General features: G+C 41.1%; 1 protein-coding gene across 1 annotated transcript in view; it reads left to right on the forward strand.

Annotated features, from left to right (window-relative positions):
* PIEZO2 (piezo type mechanosensitive ion channel component 2) overlaps positions 1-19,659 on the forward strand; it is a 485,914-nt gene that overhangs the window by 175,736 nt on the left and 290,519 nt on the right. Inside the window, exon 3 of the mRNA XM_075062935.1 lies at positions 2,624-2,749. Coding sequence (XP_074919036.1) covers positions 2,624-2,749 — 126 coding nt within the window. The remainder of the gene's footprint in view (positions 1-2,623; positions 2,750-19,659) is intronic.

Below are 19,659 nucleotides of genomic sequence, written 5' to 3' on the forward strand. Positions count from 1 at the left end.
CTTACCAACTAATAGTACTATTAGCATAAGAAACCTTTACACAACCTAAAACAAACTATTCACATTTATTAACACACAACCAAATACTTCAAAACCAACTGCTCTTGTAATAGGTAAACGAATACACCAAATTAAATGATCTGTGTGCACACTTAACCAAATATCATTATCAAATACACCAAATTAACTTCAATAGCAGTTATTACAACAACTCAATCCCTAGATACCATATATACATAACTTTGTAACAGGCTGCAGCATATGCAGTTGTATACCAAATAAAAAGGGGGAGGAAGAGAGAAAAGGCTAGGCAAAGCACAGACAGTTAGGGGGCAAGTACTGTATTCCAGGCGCAGCTGACCAGCAGTACAGACGCCAGAAGCATACCGAATCCGTGGGGGGTAACGATGAAAAAATAAGCAACACGTCCCGAGCTGGCTATATCCGGAGGAGACCCCTGGCTGAAGGGTTGATCAGGTCCTTCAGTCAGCGCGTGGATACTCGTACAGATCCTGGCCCGAGGCATGGTTTTATTCCAGGGACTGTTTTACACCTGGCAAAATTTGATTGGTCCCGAGCTCCCCCAGCCTCCAGGTTCTGAGCTGTTGCCCCCTACGTGGGCAGATTTTGCACACGGCACACTAGAAGTTACTAGAAGCTGCACTCAGCACACTAGCATAGCTTTGCACACAACCCTAATCCGACCCTTTGAACTGCATTACAATTGGTCAGATTGGGCCCCCTTTGCTCATGGCACGCTGGTGTTATGCACACAGCACTAACCTGACCCCTGGGTTGCTAGGCAGAAGAGCAGGAGACTGCACACGACACTAGCCTAACCCCTAGGTGACCAGGTAAAAAGGCGGGAACCTGCACACGGCCCTCTACGGTTGCACACTGCACTACGGTGCTGCACACAGTACTAGTGTGACCTTTAGATGACCAGCAATTGGCCATCCAGACGCCATGTCAGACCAGAGGCCATAGGGCTGCAACACCAAGAAGCTAAACTCTCCAGTCCTAAAATTGTGGAGCAACTTACTAACGTAGTGCCTAGACATGTTGGAGTAAATTTCTACAGATGTGTGCCAGATTTTAGCCCTCCTGGGCCCAGTAGGAATTGTACACCACTTGGAAAAGGTACCCATTTTTTCTTAGTTTCTGCAGCCAGTTCTGATCCAAATTCTGCAATTTGGTGGCAGGGGGTCCTTCTGCTCCGAGACCCGCCGCCGAAGTGCCCTAAAGACCTGTGGCTGGGGGCCCTTCTGCCTGGGACCCACTGAATCCTCTGGGCGGCCCTGTTATTCCCAGAAGCCTGCTAAACTCTCCAGTCCTAAAATTGTGGAGCAACTTACTAATGTAGTGCCTAGACATGTTGGAGTAAATTTCCACGGATGTGTGCCAGATTTTAGCCCCCCTGGGCCCAGTGGGAATTGTACACCACTTGGAAAAGGTACCCATTTTTCTTAGTTTCTGCAGCCAGTTCTGATCCAAATTCTGCCCTAACTTTTATAGATGTACCTCTACTGAAACCCAAGAAATTACACTGATATAAATGAGATAAAAATCTAGCTCTAATGCTACAAATCTGTATATTTTGGTTTGATTTCGCTTTTGGAAATATTCCAGGTTTGTCTTATATTTTGTTTAATTTATGGTACTTTGTGGATTCTAATTTCAGTCCACTGTTGACTGTGTTTTTATGCTGCTTCCTCTTTAAACCAGTGTAGTGCAGGTCACTAACAAATCTAGTAAACAGTATTCTATTTCATTCTCAACATGGATTCTGGAACTATTCTCTCTATATAAACTATCAGTGTGGCTTTCTACAGCGTTTGTACTCCTTTTTATGGAGCATACAACTTCCATTAAAGTCAATTAAGCTTTTACACAGAACTGTGGATTAATTAAAACAATTAAACTACAGTTTAATTTAGGGATTGTCGTTGTAAAAGTGGTTAATTATGGATAAGTAAAGCATGTATAAAGACAAGAAAAATCTTCCCTATCTGATTTAAAAATGCTTTGTATTACCTCAGAATTTTAACTCCATCTGTCTCTTTTCAGAGCAGTTCCGTTCTACACATATGCAATTAACTTTTGTCACGTTTTTTCGTTCTAAGTTTGCATTAGAAAGAAAAATATATGTTTTAAATACAGTAAACCTCATTTATCCAACCCTCCCTAGAAAGTGAAATTCATCCCTTATTCAAATCTATCATTTGTTCATTGGCACAATTAGTTTATTCAGTATTCCCCCAGTTATCAGTGTGTATGTCAGCTGATTAGGTGATAGAAATATTGAATATTTTCTTCATCGAGTTAAGACTGATATCTGGAGATTCTAGATAATTTCTAAAAACATTTGAGGAAAATATTGTATGAGTTATAATCGAGGGTTCTTATAACGGAAGTGCCATATTTGAACATTTGTTATAATCGTGCTCTATACTGTGGTATGAGTGACAGAAATCCTTGAGGTAACATTCGTAACTAGTGGGTAACTGGTTCTTTTCCATTTACCAGACTTTTACAAAATTTCTATGCTTGGATAATTTTAAACACCACTTTGACTCTTTGGAACTTCTCCCAACTATGTGCATCTCAATATTTTGTCTTCTAGGACATACAGGACGGTTATTAAAATCCTTGTGTTTCATCAGTCTATCATTCCTGCTGCTGCACATCATCTTCCAAATCACAATAAACAGCCTTGAAGCTGGAAACAGTATTGAACCTGGTTTTAACTGTGAGTATCCTTTCTATCTTTGGTACATTAACATAAAGAATGCAAGAATGCTTTGCTAATATAAAAGAGAGGGGGGCTGATGGCTGGACTTTTTTACCACTAAGGCTCTGGCCAACTTCGTTAACCTTTGGTGTGCTCCAAGGCCCATCATTTCTTTATGGCTCAAAGGGAGGTGGGAGGGGTTTATTATCAAATATTTGTAATATTTATATTGCTGTTAGGGTAACGTTCTCAGTGGGTCCATTATGTATTGTGCTACATGTGAATTTTATTTTTGAGAGTTTGTCAAGGTTATCCACAGCCTGGAATGGCCTCTCTTTTATGTAGTTAATACATATCTCATTACATTAGAATTAAACTGTTGTATATTAATGCAAATCCATCTAGACTGACTACCACTATCGTATTATGCCTCCTATGAAATTTTGTTGCATTTGCTAATTTAAATAACTTTAAACCTTGAATCCAAACCTTGGATTCAAGGTTTACAACCCTAAACAACATGCTACTTTCTTCTTCTTCTTCTTCTTCTTCTCTAATCTTATATAGGAAATAGCACTTTTAATATTTTCTTTTTGCCATAACATTAATTAAAAGTAAATGATGTAACCTACTGTATCTTCCTCTTTCAGAAATTATTCTTCAGTAATTCAGATGTGAACACTGTTGTACAAATGTTGATTATCCAAAGATTTGAAATAAGATAAGATAAATGTAAGCTCCAGGTAGACTATTTATATTTGTCTTACAGTGCTTATGTTTGACATTTATAACTGGCAAGTTATCTTTGATAAATGTCCATTTAATTTACCATACAATGTGTTACTACCACTTGGATAAACAGTAGTACTACAATTAAATACAAGACATCGGTAAAGCTGAGCATCTGACTTAAAACAAAAAAAGCCCCAGGAAACTCAGAATTAATGCTAACACTTCATACTTCAGTTTTAAAGGAAAGATACAATTATGCACATCAACTGACAGTTTTAACTCTGACTTATTGGGCTTTTGTCAGATCTTTAATGTTCTTGAAAGAAATTTTTGCATTTTCAAAATATAAAATACATATAATTGATCCAGTGCATTAGATAAGTTCCTTTGCTATTTTTTCTACTTTGATAATTATTATGGCTATTATAATTTATGTGATCTATTATGCTAGCATTCACAATGCTCTAGGGACTTTCTATATATGTAAATAAATAATTCCTGCCCCCACAATCTTTATAATCTTCATGGACAAGCAAAAAAGAGGGTGGGAAGGGAGAGAGAAAATGTACAGTCTTTTTTTTTCCCTGTAATTAGTGTCAACTATGCCCAAATGGCCCACAACCTAATGCCTTATTAGATGACTAGTTTCTTCCATATGTTGTAGTATAAGTAAGTATTGGTGAGAGATTAGGAGGAGGACCTGATATTGGTTTTATGGACTAATTCAGGCAGGATATTTCATTTAGAAAGGGGCATGGTAGTAAGAGCAAAGATGATTGTGGCTGAAATGGATAAACGAGACTGTCAAGGCTGATAGTGTGGAGGAGATGGACATAAAAGAAATACTAAATTTTATTTATTATTAAATAATGGCATCATAATATGCATGGTACTTACCAGTGAAATAAGACTCGATTCCTACTCCAAATAGTCATTTTGGGGCACTATCGTGGATCCTTACTCATACTTTACTCAAGCATGTAGCCCCATTGCAGTCATACAGTAGGGAATACTTATGTAAATAAGACCTTGCAAGATTGTGGATGGCTAGGGAGACCAGATGTCTCATTTGAAAAGAGAGAGTCCTGTATTTAAGCCCTCCTGCAGGTGTCCTGACTTTTTCTTAAAAATGGGCAAATTGTCCTGTATTTTTGCCTCTCCCCCATCAGTACTGGGGGGTCCTGCTACTGCTCGCCAGCTGCCCACCCACTGGCAGTGAGTGGAGTGTCCAATGGTCACCGATTGGGGGTTGGTTATACAAGGCTGGTGGTGGAGTGAAGCTGCAGCATGCTGGGCCAAGCCGCTCTCCTTGCCGGTCTGTCAGCACAGCCCCCACTGTGTGCCAGGTGTTGGCCAGGAGAACCCCGCCCCCCATCCTGTTTCTGAATGGTGCTGCCTGCATGCTGCAAGCTGCAGTGGCCAATGACTGCGGGTAGGCACCAGGTGGTGGCCAGTTACATGTTACCTCTGCTGCCCACCCATCAGCCCTTTTACTTGCTCTCCCTCTCGCTGTCCTCTCCCTGCTTTGCCCCTTCACCCTCTCAGCTCCGCTGCTCCTCCATATCCCTCCCCACTGGCGGGGCACTCCAGCTTCCAGCACTGTGCAGGGAACCAGCCCCTGGTCGGAGCGCTCAGCTCACTAGCAGCCTGGCTGAGAGGAAGGTTCCTTCCTTCCCCTACTGCCTCTGGCTGGGCTGGCACCCTGGGAAAGCCCAAGACCCTCCAGCCCAGGGCGCTGGCCAGGAGGAGCCAAGCCCTGCGTATTCCAAAGCCCCGCAAAGCACTGGCATGGGGCATCCTCTCCACTCCTCAGCTAAGCTCCGGAGTGGCTGAGGGGAAGTGGAGGAGCGATTTCCAGCCTATTCCTGCCCCTAACCTACAGGCAGTGGGGGTAGGGGGAAGGGATGAGCTCTGCAAAGACATGGGCCAGGTCATCCCTCCCACCCCCATAGCTGGAAGCAGTTTCCATCCCTTCCATCCTACACAGTGCTGAAATGCTGCTGCTGGCCGCATTCTTGTGTGAACCCTGGCAGAAATCTGGATAGAGGCATGTGACTTCACTTACCCACCCCCCTCCACACACACACATGCATTGCCTCGGGAAGATGCTGCACCAGGTACTGGGAGAAGCAGGTTCATCCCGGTGGCCCAGCTAGGCACGGAGGGTGGACAGTGTTGGGCAGGGAGGATCGGGTTGGTCAGTCACCCACCTTGTGTGACAGAGGGGTATGGGTGTGTGTGTGTGCCACCTCTCCCCTTGTGAGCCCTAAGGCCTTAAAGCCAAGAAGGTAAATAAAAAGAATCCAATTACACAGTATTTCTTTTTAATGGAGACTCAGTCAACTTGATGTTAATTTGAATGTTTGTACTGCTTAGTTCTCATTGATTGCCATTTAACTCGCTTGAATATGAGTAATTTTACCAGGTGTCTCCTATTCAGCATAGGGAGATATGCCACCCTATGCATGGAAATGTGTTAAAATATAACTTGATAAGCCATGACAACATTGCAACAGAGCATGTGAACGATATTAACTGTGCCCTGTGGTGCTACTATGCAATTATAGTAATGCATTTTAGAGCAAGCTGATTTTTAAAGACAGATTCATTCCTCTTCCCCCCCCCCCCAATATTTTGCCCATCACTAGAGAGCTTATTTAAGGTTGTGTAAGAACCTTAGCATGTTTGGATTTCTTTTAAGTTTAACTCTGAATGTCTTGGATTTGTAATTATTTTGTGTAATTATAACTTTAGTTATAAGTGTGTGTGTGTGTGTGTGTGTATAAAATAACCTATAATATTTTTACTCTTAAATTACTCTCTCCTTTATTCTCTTGTAACACAGGTTTTCAGCATAATATACCTTTAAGAAGCAATGACAGTTGGGCCACCCCAGTTTAATTTAGCCAAAAAAAGGTCTGTTTACCCTGGCTTCGAGCTGCTGCGAAGTGTGAATTTCACTCAGAATTTGAATAAATTAGAGCAAATGTTGCCCTCATTTAAATATAGATAATATAAGTAGTTGATGACCAGGGGGTTTCAGGAGAGCATTTCCCGTTAGGCTGAAAAAAGTGACCCTAGGACAGGGAGAAGGAAGGGAGTGACAGCAGAAGAGGAAAGAAGAGAATGATAACATTGAATTATTTCAGTGTATAGTTTATTTGATATTTTTTAAGTATTCTGGTGTTCCTCAAAATATATAAATGACATGAAATTGCTTTCATGCTGTAGGAAAATGAAAACTAGGCCCCAGAACTCAATAGTTCGTACCTCAGAAATAAGTCTTAAGGTTCCATAGAATTCTTCAGGCCTCATATATATATATACACACAGAGCTAATGCCAACTTGAACTGGGGATGAGAGATGGGTAAACAGGTTTCTTTTTTCAAATTTTGTAAATTCATTTGATCCAGAGCCAATGTAGGTCAAGTTGTTAGCTCAGAAAATTTTTTTTTCTCTCTGCTGAGTTATTAAACCCCTGAAAATACTTTCAGGGTTGGTAATAGAAACCCTTGCAAATCTTTTAAAAACTGGGGATAGTGCAAACTGTCACTTTTTAAAGGGTTAAAGTGATACAGTAACAGTTTAACCAGTGAACTAAAACCCATCTCTTTAATCTTTTAAGTCTAGAAGCATATAGATTTTGGCGTCTGCAAAACCAAAGTAGCAAATATTAAACTGAAAAGTAAAAATTGTCTAGACATACAGAACTTTTTTTTATTTTTTTAAATTCTGCTCTCTATCCAAGACATTTGTAAATCAAAATGACATACTGCAGATGTCTTGTTTTTTGCATCAATAGATAGTGTTCCAGTTCAGGACCACCAAATATCAGCACACGTACAGTTTGTTCATTTTGTTATTTTAACTACCTCACTCCCATTCAAAGCTCATACAACTTCAGCACAGCTATGAAAATCCACAGCATTTTCTCGAGTCTTTAGGACACATGTTATTGTGGCAACATTGGCATTTAGAAATACTGAATCATTGGAGGGCTCCTGTTTCCTTTGAATCCAGTGACTATCACCCGACATAAGTAAAAAAAATTCTTTAAAAACTGCACTTTTAACTGCATACCAGATTTCTGGTTTGTTAAAGGCTGCATTGTGCAGGTTTGACATTTAATACCTCTGCTTTTTAAAAAATTATAGCTCATCTAGTTAAGAGAGGAAATAGATATAGCAGAAGTAAGGTCTGCAAACCTTCCCAACATATCTGTTGTGCTGCCTATTAAAATATTATTATTCTGTCAGAAATATGCTCTTAAAATAAATATCAGCTGGGTTTCAATTGTGCCATTACAAATAATATAGAATCTGGTTTTGATGTAGTAGTAATATAGGCACAGTAGTACATATTTTTTAATAAATCATTTTTGTCAGATTGTAACTGTTGAAATAGAATAATAATTATTAGATCAGTTGAACAACTTCTGGCCATAGAATCCATAGTAATAGAAATTGAAGAGACATATTGCTTTCGGCCCTAAAGTACATGCCCCTGTCTCTGTAGGATTTCATTCCTATGGTATATTTTTGTGGTGCTTCCGCAAGTCCAGTTTTAAATGACTTCATCGATGGAGTTTCTATGACTGACAGGGGTTGGCTACACTTGAAACTCCAAAGCGCTGCCGCAGGAGCGCTCCCGCGGCAGCACTTTGAAGTGCGAGTGTGGTCGCGGCGCCAGCGCTGGGAGAGAGCTCTCCCAGGTATTCCACCTCCCCGTGGGGATTAGCTTGCAGCACTGGGAGCCGCGCTCCCAGCGCTGGGGCACTGTTTACACTGGCGCTTTGCAGCACTGTAACTTGCTGCGCTCAGGGGTGTGTTTTTTCACACCCCTGAGCGAGAAAGTTGCAGCGCTGTAAAGCGCCAGTGTAGTCAAGGCCTCAGGCAAGCTGTAACATTAACTAAATGATATCACAGGTAAAAGAGTTTTCCTGGTACTCATTCTGAGTTTTCTTTTCTTTAAATTAATGCCATTATCTCTATCCCCTTATGCTGCCCTAAACAATTCATGTCTTGGTGTTTGCACCTGTCATAAATAGATAGGTAAGTTAAGGGTTAATTTTCTTTTACTGTAAAGGGGTTACATAGGGAACCAAACACCTGACCAGAGGACCAATCAGAAAACAGGATTTTCAAAAGGAAGGGTGGGAACCTCTGCAGGTTTTTGGCTTTTTTCTGGGTCTTTTTGTTTTCCTCGGCTGTGAGTAAACAAGCTTTTCTTCTAACTCCATCTTCTTTCAAATATTCTACTATCAAGTGTGAGTACAAAGGAACCAAAGTAATCGGCTGTGATGTGCTTTGATTTGTATTTACATGGGTGTTGCTGTGCTGGACTGGTTTAATTGGGCTATCTTTTAAATCAGACTGTTTATTCATATTTTCTTATAAGCAAGAGCCTGTATTGATCTCTTAATGCAGTATTATTGTTTTGTATTTTCTTTCTTTTTATGTAAAGTTCTTTTTTAAAACCTGGCTGAGGTTTTTGGGGTTTCTCCGGTGAGGCTACAGGAAGGGGGGGTGGAAAATCTCTTTATATTAGCTTTACTAGATTTGAATGCATCGCCTCAGGAGGAGGGTGATTTCCCTCTTTGTTTTGCCTTCAAGGAGTTAAGTACTGGATCGCCCAGGCTCATCCAGGGAAAAGGGAGGGGGAAGCGGGGGAGCAGATAACGAGGAGACAAGGGGGAAGAGCTTGTTTTCCCATTGAGATAGGGAGACCCAAGGGATTTGGGTTCTTGGGGTCCCCCCAGGGAAGGGTTGGGGAGACCAGAGAGAGGGAAAGGGAGTCAGGCCCTGTAAATTCCTGGCTGGTGGCAGCGAGAATAAATCCAAGCTGGTAGTAAGCTTGGGGAAGGTTCACCGTAAACACCCAGATTTTGTACGCTAAAGTCCAGATCTGGGACAGACGTTTAGTACAGCACCCTTCTAACATCTGCAGATAGTTTCGACTCCAACGGTCTCCTCTTAATTATATTTTGGCCAATGCCATACCTTTTTATTGCCTAATTCTGCCACCTTTGCTCTCACTGGCTACTGCTGTACTCTGTGGTAAGTCCTGTTGACACCTTTATTCAGACTGAATAGTATCTTACTCCATGAAACATCATACTGACAACAATGGCACTACTCACAGACATAAGGTTCTGCTCAGTGTGAGTTAGAATACCAAAGTCTGAACTTCATCTATTTGAATTTTTCCTTATAAATCAAATTCTCTACCTGATAAATCTGTAACAGATATTTTTACATATTTCTAAAGATTATACAAGTTATGGTTTAGTTTTATTCTGTATTGTTTAGATGTTATATTTGCAGAGTGTGGAGTAAAATTTGATGTCAGGAGGAAGGATAGTTTTTTAGTTCAAGCATGGGATCTAGGTTCAGATCATGGCTTGGTCTCAGATTTCCTTTGTGACCCTGGGCAAGTCTCTCTCACCGTGCCTCAGTTTCCCTGTCTGGAAAACATAGAACCATAGGACTGGAAAGGACCATGAGAGATCATCTAGTCCAATCCCCTGCACTCATGGCAGGACTAAGTATTATCTAGACCATCCTTGACAGGTGTTTTGTCTAACCTGCTCTTAAAAATTTCCAATGATGGAGATTCCACAACCTCCCTAGGCAATTTATTCCAGTAATTAACCACCCTGACAGGAAGCTTTTCCTAATCTCCAGCCTAAACCTCCCTTGCAATTTAAGTCCATTTCTTCTTGTCCTATCCTCAGAAGTTAAGAACAATTTTTCTCCCTCCTCCTTGTAACAATCTTTTATGTATTTGGAAACTGTTATCATGTCCCCTCTGTCTTCTCTTCTCCAGACTAAACAAACCCAGTCTTTTCGGTCTTCCCTCATAGGTCATGTTTTTTAGATGTTTTATCATTTTTGTTGCTCTTCTCTGGACTTTCTCCAATTTGTCCACATCTTTCCTGAAATGTGGTGACCAGAAATGGGCACAGTACTCCAGTTGAGATCTAATCAGCATGGAGTAGAGTGGAAGAATTACTTTTCATGTCTTGCTTACAACACTCCTGCTACAACATCCCAGAATGACGTTTACTTTTTTTGCAACAGTGTTACACTGTTGACTCATATTTAGCTTGCAATCCACTATGTACCCCAGATCCCTTTCCTCAGTACTCCTTCCTAGGCAGTCATTTCCCATTTTGTATGTGTGCAACTGATTGTTCCTTCCTAAGTGGAGTACTTTGCATGTGCCCTCCTTGAATTTCATCCTATTTCTCCAGTTTGTACAGATCATTTTGAATTATGCTATCCTCCAAAGCACTTGTAACCTCTTCCAGCTTGGTATTGTCTGCAAACTTTAGAAGTGTACTCTCTCTGTGCCTTTATCTAAATCATTGATGAAGATACTGAACAGAACCAGACCCAGAACTGATCCTGGCAGGACCCCACTCGATATGCCCTTCGAGCTTGACTGCAAAGCACTGATAACTACTCTCTGTGAATGATTTTCCAACCAGTTATGCACCCACCTTATAATAGCTCTGTCTAGATTGTATTTCCCTAGTTTGTTTACGAGAAGGTAAGTCACAAACCTGGAGAGCTGGGAGAAAGGTCAGAATCTGGGGGGAGCGTGGACCATTATAGCAGGGATAAGGGAGAGACAAGAGAGAACAAGGGGGGAAAATCAAATCAGTGTCTTAGATGTGTGTTTATTAATGCAAGAAGTATGGGGAATAAGCAGGAAGAACTTGAAATGCTAGTTAATAAACACAACTATGACATAGCTGACATCCCAGAGACTTCATGGGATAATACACATGACTGGAATATTGGTATAGTAGGGTACAGCTTGCTTAGGAAGGACAAGCAGGGAAAAAAAGGAGTTGCCCTTTATATTAAAAATGTATATACTTGGCCTGAGGTTGAGATGGAAATAAGAGACAGACTTGTTGAAAGTCTCTGGGTAAGGATAAAAGGTAAAAAACACAGAGTGATGTCATGGTAGTGGTCTACTGCACTTATGAGGAAGAAGAGGTGGATGGGACTTTTTTTTAAACAACTAGCAAAGCACAGGACTTAGTAGTGATGAGGGACTTCGACTACTCAGACATCTGTTGGGAAAATAATATAGCAGGGCACAGATTATCCAATAAGTTGTGGTGGGGAATGCAGGCATACAATCACCCCTGACAGAAGGGGGAGACACAAGACTGTAGGACTATATTGCTTGTACCAGAAAAGTTTTGAGAAACTGAGACACAGCGAGGTTGGAGACCATGGGGACGGACTATTTGACAGCCTGTATGGCCCAGCTTGCCTAGCAGCAACGGCGGGTGTTTAAGCTGCTGCGGAAGAGGGCCCATAGACTGTCCAAACCAAGCACCAGAGGCAGGAGGCTGGTGTCTGGGCATGTGGGCAAAAGGGACACTTCAAGGGGAATGGAGGTCCCACCCGAAGAATGAAGAGGAGGAGCCCAAGAGAACCACCCCATGAAGCAAACATGGAGGCCGTGGGCATGTTGGGCCTGTGGGAAACCAGGGCACATGGAGACAAATATTTTATTTCAGAGATGAAGAAAGCTGCTAGTGGAGAGGCTGTTCTAGATTTGATTTTGACACATACGGAGAAACTGGTTGAGAATTTGAAGTGGAAGGCAGCTTAGATGAAAGTGATCATGAAATGGTAGAGGTCATAATTCTAAAGAACTCAGGAGGGAAAACAACACAATAAAGATAATGGATTTCAAGAAATCAGACTTCAGCAAACTCGGAGAGTTGGTAGGTAAGATCCTGTGGTAAGCAACTCTAAGGGGAAAAACAGTTCAAGAGTTTTGGCAGTTTTTCAAAGAGACACTATTAAGGGCACAAGAGCAAACTATCTCACTGCATAGGTAAGATAGAAAGCAAGGCAACAGACCACCCTGGCTTAACCAGGAGACCTTCAATGATCTGAAACTCAAGAGTCTTACAGAAAGTGGAAACTCGGTCAAATTACAAACGATAAATATAAACAACACAAGTATGTAAGCACAAAATTAGAAAAGGCCAAGGCACAAAATGAGATTAAACTAGCTAAAGACTTGAAGGGTACACAAAAACATTCTACAAATATATTACAAGAAAGAGGAAACCCAAGGACAATGTAGGCCTGTTATTAAATGGTGGGGAGATGGGGAGGAACAATAACAGAAAACGTGGAAATGACAGAATTGTTAAATGAATTTTTTGTTTCAGACTTCGTTTTTCACCAAAAAAGTTAGGAGCAATTGGACAACTAATGTAGTGAATGCCAGTGAAAATGAGGTAGAATAAGAGACTAAAATAGGGAAAGAACATGTTAAAAATTACTTAAGTTAGAGGGCTTCAGGTCACCAACACCTGATGAAATACATCCTAGAATACTCAAGGAGCTGACTGAGGAGATCTCTGAGCCTTAAGCGACTATCTTTGAAAAGTCATGGAAGACTGAAGAGATTCCAGAGGCCTGGAAAAGGACAAATATAGTGCCCAACAATAAAAAAGGGGAATTACAGACCAGTCAGTTTAACTTCAGTACCTGGAAAGATAATGGAGCAAATAATTAAGCAATCAATTTGCAAATATCTAGAAGATAATAAGGTGATAAGTAACAGCATGGATTTGTCAAGAACAAAATTATGTCAAACCAACCTGATAGCTTTCTTTGACAGAGTAACAACCTTTGTGGCTAGGGGAAAACTCATCAGATATTGCATAGCACAGTAGTAGGCAACCTATGGCACGGGTGCTGAAGGCGGCATGCGAGCTGATTTTCAGTGGCACTCACAGTGTCTGGGTCCTGGCCATTGGTCTGGGGGGTTCTGCGTTTTATTTAATTTTAAATGAAGCTTCTTAAACATTTTAGAAACCTTATTTACTTTACATGCAACAATAGTTTAGTTATAGATTATAGAGTTATAGAAAGAGACCTTCTAAGAATGTTAAAATGTATTACTGGCACGTGAAACCTTAAATTAGAGTGAATGAATGAAGACTCAGCACATCACTTCTGAAAGGTTGCCAACCCCGGCATAGCATGTTATAGTGATGTCAAATGAGTGCTTGTCACAGCCGTGGCATTTTTTCCTTAAAGTGAAATGTAATTTCTTAGGGAACTGCTACAAAGCATTTCATATGCAGTACTACCAAAGTATACTTGATGTTTTGGTTTGTATTAGGAAGCAACACATTTAGCATGAGTAAATTCAGTGTCTCTGTTTACTGAATGTTCAAGCACAAAATCTATATCAGAACGTTGATAGCAACGAGTCACTGCTTAGTTCTGTCTTACTAGAAAGATTTTGTGTGTTTGACTACGAAGATTCTTACTAGATTGTATTGATTTTGATTTAATACTCTGTCTTTAAACTCCAGCATGTTTCTAGTTTGATTTATTATCTGCGTGAAAAAATACTTTTACTTCCTTTGCTAAACAGATAGAGAATTAAAGGATTTCATTTAATGTTCATATTGCAGATGAGATAGTCAGACACATGCACATCTTCCAAATACCTCGGAGTGTTTCCTTAAAACTTACCCTATCTATTAGCTCCTCCTAAGTGGCAGGGGTCAAGAATGTGTTCACGTTATTCCAGGTAGTGCTGTCCTTAAGATAACTCATCCAGGTTAAAGTTTTAGCACCAACCAATGAAGTTCTTTTGATTCTAACACGTAACTGTATTTTCCAGAAATAGTTTATCCACCAGGTTCAAAGGTAACAGTTACAAAAATACTTGGCCTGCTGATTAGTGCCTGAACAGCCCGATATTGGCTTGGCTCTTTTCTAGAAAAAATCTTTTCATTTGTCAGACAACAGAATTAGTATGTTTACCAGGTGAGAGAAGCAATACTCTTTTAACATTATGAAGGACTCTAGAGCTTCAGAATTTTGAGACTTCTAAACACATCCATCTTGTTTTGAATATATTGTTTATTTTCTCTTTTTGGAATATTCAAGATGAGCATTCAAGGAGTGGTGTATCTCTATTTCTTGGGAAGTCAGCATTGAGCTATTCTATTCTATATAGGTAGCACCCTACCAAATTCATGGCCATGAAAAACACATCACGGACCATGAAATCTGGTCTCCCCCTGTGAAATCTGGTCTTTTGTGAGCTTTTACCCTATACTATACAGATTTCACAGGGAAGACCAGCATTTCTCAAATGGGGGTCCTGACCTAAAAGGGAGTTGCAGGGGGTCACCAGGTTATTTAAGGGAGATCACAGTACTGCCACCCTGACTTCTGCACTGCCTTCAGAGCTGGGCTACAAAAGAGTGGCAGATTTTGGCTGGGCACCGAGCTCTGAAGGCAGTGCTCCACCAGCAACAGCACAGAAGTAAGGGTGTCAATATCATACCGTATCATACCATGACATCCTTACTTCTGTGCGGCTGCCTTCAGAGCTGGGTGGCTGGAGAGCGGTGGCTATTGACGTAGAGCCCAGCTCTGCGGGCAGCCGCACAGAAGTAAGGGTGACAATACCATACTATGCCATTCTTACTTTTGCACTACTGCTAGCAGCTCTGCCTTCAGAGCTGAGCTTCCAACCAGCAGCTGCCACTCTCCAACTACCTAGCTCTGAAGGCAGTGCCGCTACCAGCAGCAGTGCAGAAGTAAGGGTAGCAGTACTGCAACCCTCCCTCCTGTAACCTTGCAACCCCCCCCCCAACTCCTTTTTGGATCAGGACCCCTTCAATTACAACACCATGACATTTCAGATTTAAATAGCTGAAATCATGAAAATTATGATTTTTAAGATCTTGTGACTGTGAAATTGACCAAAATGGACCATGAATTTGGTATGGCACTGAATATAGGTTCTTATAGCACACTCATCATTGTAGTATGTGAGTCCCTTCCAGTAGTGCATTAAAAGCAAAATGAAGAACATTTTTGCATGTGTGTTCTCTCATTCTCTCCTGAGGGGAAGAAGCACGTGCAATGGAGTACCTTGCATTGGTAGGGCTTTTCCCTTTAGTTTGTTCAGTTTTGTTGTTGCTTATAAATATACCCTTTGCTATGCATTTATGTTAGAGTAAGCAAGATCAAATAAATGTGCCTTGCACTTCGGGTGGAAGGTGTTAATGTTTGTGATGATTCTTAGTTCCTGGGGGGATTCATTCTATTGTCTTGGACCAGACTCCAGGAAAGTTCTGTCTCCCACACAAACAAGCTTCAGATTTCTTGTGGAGAGTTCCATTATGTCAAAGGAGTATCTAAAAGAGTACGTCCTCTTTTAGATATCCTGGGCCCAGGGCATGTCATGCCTTGGGCATAAGGATCGAGCCTTTGAACTTGATTTGAAATTCTATGGGAAGCCAGTGTAGGGAGTGTAGGAGAGGTTTGATGTGCTTGTGATGCTGTGTGTGGCTGAGGAGACTCACGGAAGTGTACTGTACTAACTGGAATTTCCTAAGCACTGACGGCTTCATGCCCAGGTGTATCGCTGAGTCTCATAGACTCATAGACTTTAAGGTCAGAAGGGACCATTATGATCATCTAGTCTGACCGCCTGCACAATGCAGGCCACAGAATCTCACCCAACCAATACTATAACAAACCCCTAACATATGTCTGAGTTATTGAAGTCCTCAAATTGTGGTTTGAAGACCTCAAGCTGCAGAGAATCCTCCAGCAAGTGACCAGTGCCCCATGCTGCAGAGGAAGGCGAAAAAACTCCAGGGCCTCTGCCAATCTGTCCTGGAGGAAAATTCCTTCCCGGCCCCAAATATGGCGATCAGCTAAACCCTGAGCATGTGGGCAGACTCACCAGCCAGCACCCAGGAAAGAATTCCCTGTAGTAACTCAGATCCCAACCCATCTAACATCCCATCACAGACTACTGGGCATACTTACCTGCTGATAATCAAAGATCAAATCAAAGATCAATTGCCAAAATTAGGCTATGCCATCATACCATCCCTTCCATAAATTTATCAACCTTAGTCTTGAAGCCAGATATGTCTTTTGCCCCCACTACTGCACTTGGAAGGCTGTTCCAGAACTTCACTCCTGTGATGGTTAGAAACTTTCATCTAATTTCAGTCTAAACTTCCTAGTGTCCAGTTTATATCTATTTGTTCTTGTGTCCACATTGGTACTAAGTCCAGCTGAGAGGTGACAAAGGTATGAGGCTAGTTCCTCATCTGCTAGGATGGGGCAGGGTAACATAGCCAACTGGAGATGGCAAAAGATGTTTCTCAAGAATGTTGCTATGTGAGAGCTTGGGGGTAAGCAAGGAATCTAAGAGGACTCCCAAACTCTGGTGAATTGACTAATTGATGGACTGTGTACCTCCAATCCTAAGAAACTGCACCACAGACTCATCAAAATGTTTTCTTCTGCCTCAGCATCACCTCTGGCTTGCTCTAGTTCATCTTCAGCAGCTGTCCTACCTCCATGAGCTGATCACCTCCAAACACTGGACTATATTGATGGTAGTGATATGATCATATATGGTATAAAGCATAGGGAGTGCTGGATGTCTTCTGACCAGTTTACCTAGTGGCTTTGTGTAGATGTTGAAAAGGACCAGAGGGAATTGATCCTTGTTGGACTTCACAAGACAGGGATCTAGTGGTGGAGGTGAATTTACCTTTTTGAGTGAATATCTCCAGGAAGGACTCAGAGCATTTTACTGCATTACCCTGGACCCCCGTCACCTCTTTTAGGTGAGACAGTAGCATCTCAGGGTCGACACTGTTGAATGATGCAGAGAGGTCCAGGGGGATGAGAATGGATGTTTGCCCTCTGTCTGTTGATGGGAGGAGATCATCCATCAGTTTCACTAAGGCAGTTTCAGTTCCATGTCCTGGACTGAATCCAGATTGTCATGTCTAGAATTTTAGTTGCAATTAGATGAGCTTGTAGGCGGCCTTTGGTGGTCTCTGACAGTTTTTGTAGGAAATGGAAGTTTGACCCTGGGTAGTACTTGGCTAGATCTGACGTTTCCGGGGTGGGTTTCTTCAGTGTCAGTTGAACTATCATGTGCTTAAAGGAGAAAGGAAAGATTAGTTGTGTCAGTGATCCAAGAGACTATTTTGATCAGAATGGCAGCAGTTTGTTCATGACTGTCTTTCACAAGGCAGGAAATACATTATCAAATTAACAAATCTTGGGTTGCAACTCCTGTAGGGTGTCCAGAACTTCTTGATGAGTGAAGACCCTGAACTTTGGGAATGCAGGTAGGCTGTTGGTTGGTGCACATAGGGGAAGTGAATTTATACTGCTTGAGAATGCAAATTGGGATAATAGTTCTTTTCAGCAGTTGGTGCTCAGTTTGGTTGTAGACTGTTGCATCTCAGGATTGATGAAACAGTTTACCCTCTTGGATGACTCCTTGGAATGGGATTTGGCACCTGGTAGGAAGGTTCGTTTGACCTGTAATCCAGATTTAGCATAGGCTTTGAAAAATGCCTCGTGTTTCATCCTGTCTGTGTCAGCCTTTGATTTTCACCATTGGCACTCAAGCTTCATGGGTTTTTCTTTCTTTTCCCTCCATCTTCTCTTCATTGTTGAAATGAAAACATCTTAATCCATATATCCTGTCAGGAATCTTCTTGTACTGTTGTAATAGAAGATGAAAAGGATGCTGTCGAGCTGATCAAACTTTGGGGTCAAAGTTACCGTACCTTTTAAAATGTTGTGATCTAAATGGGCTACGTCTTGCATGTTAGAAGGGCCAAATTCCATCCTGATTCTGTATGTAGAAATTCCATTACTTTTTATATAATTACTAGGATATCTCACAAAAACTCAGGGTAAAATATGTATAAAAATTATTCCAAACATAGTCACCAAAAAGTTACCATTTTTTTAAAACACCCACTTTTCCTTAGAGACTAATAAATTTGGGCATAAGCTTTGGTGGGTTTAAAATCGACTTCATCAGATGCATGGAGTGGAAAATACAGAGGCAGGTATAAATACACAGCACGTGAAAAGATGGGAGTTGCCTTACGAAGTGGGGGGTCAGTGCTTGGTAAGGCAACTCTCATCTTTTCATGTGCTGTGTATTTATACCTGCCTCTGTATTTTCCACTCCATGCATCTGATGAAGGGGGTTTTAGCCCATGAAACCTTGTGCCCAGATAAATTTGTTAGTCTGTAAGGTGCCACAAGGACTCCTTGTTGTTTTTGCTGATACAGACTAACATGGTTACCACTCTGAAACCTGTCACCACTTTTTCCTGTCAGACTTGTAAAATTTATCTGTAACATTATTTTGGAACCAAAATTTCCATTCCAGGGGATTATCACCTGCGTAGGCTCTTAGCTTTCCACTAGCATATCAATTACAAAGCCACTTCTAGAATTTAGATTGTGAGCTCTTGCAGACAGGAACCATCTTTTTGTTCTATATAGTGCCTATCAATTTGGGTCATGGTCCCTTGCTAGGGCTCCAAGGTTTGCCATGGTACAAATGAATAATAATAACATGGGATTCCTGCACTTCTTCTTGTCACTACAGAATGTCCATATGTAACCATGATAACAGCCCAGATCTTTGGGGAATGGAAACCTTATTGTATTACCTATGAGAGCAAGAACAAACTGCAGAAATATATGTAAAACTAACACAGCAAATTCAGACTTGGCTTTTACGTGAAGAATTCATAGCTGAATATATCTTCATATCTCTTCACCTGGCAACAACTGAATGAGGCCTGAAGACCCAAAATGAAGGACCCAAGAAATATCAGCAATGAAGGATGCTTTAAAATGATATAGAATCCTTTTTCATTTAAATAACTTTTTCTATAACCCAGTTTCATGGTACAGCACTTCAGTTCTAAGTAATATACCGTGCTATGAAAGAAAGAACAGTAAGTCTTTGTGGGAAGGAGGCAAACTTAGACCTAACAGGGATGGCCATCCTTTGAAATAAGGGATAGTTGTGAGGCATGGTTCTGTGATTGCAAATGTAATCAAGTATATAAGATAATGGAAAAGTGTATCATTGTTCAATAGAAGTATCAGCCATGTGTAAGTATAATCAGTGTTTCCAAAAGACTGTGGTTTATGGTTTAACTCCACTGATTATGCAGAGTTTATACTATATAAACCTTCAGCCATACCATGGTTTTGGAATGTATTTGTTAGGCCAGATGAGAGAACTTCATTGTAAATATAATTTGCTCTCTTAAAAGAAGTTAATTGTGTTCTGAATTAAGGGAGAATTATCTTCAACATTACTTGACCCA

This window comes from Chelonoidis abingdonii, chromosome 2, assembly GCF_003597395.2.
Source record: "Chelonoidis abingdonii isolate Lonesome George chromosome 2, CheloAbing_2.0, whole genome shotgun sequence".
Classification (NCBI taxonomy): domain Eukaryota; kingdom Metazoa; phylum Chordata; order Testudines; family Testudinidae; genus Chelonoidis; species Chelonoidis abingdonii.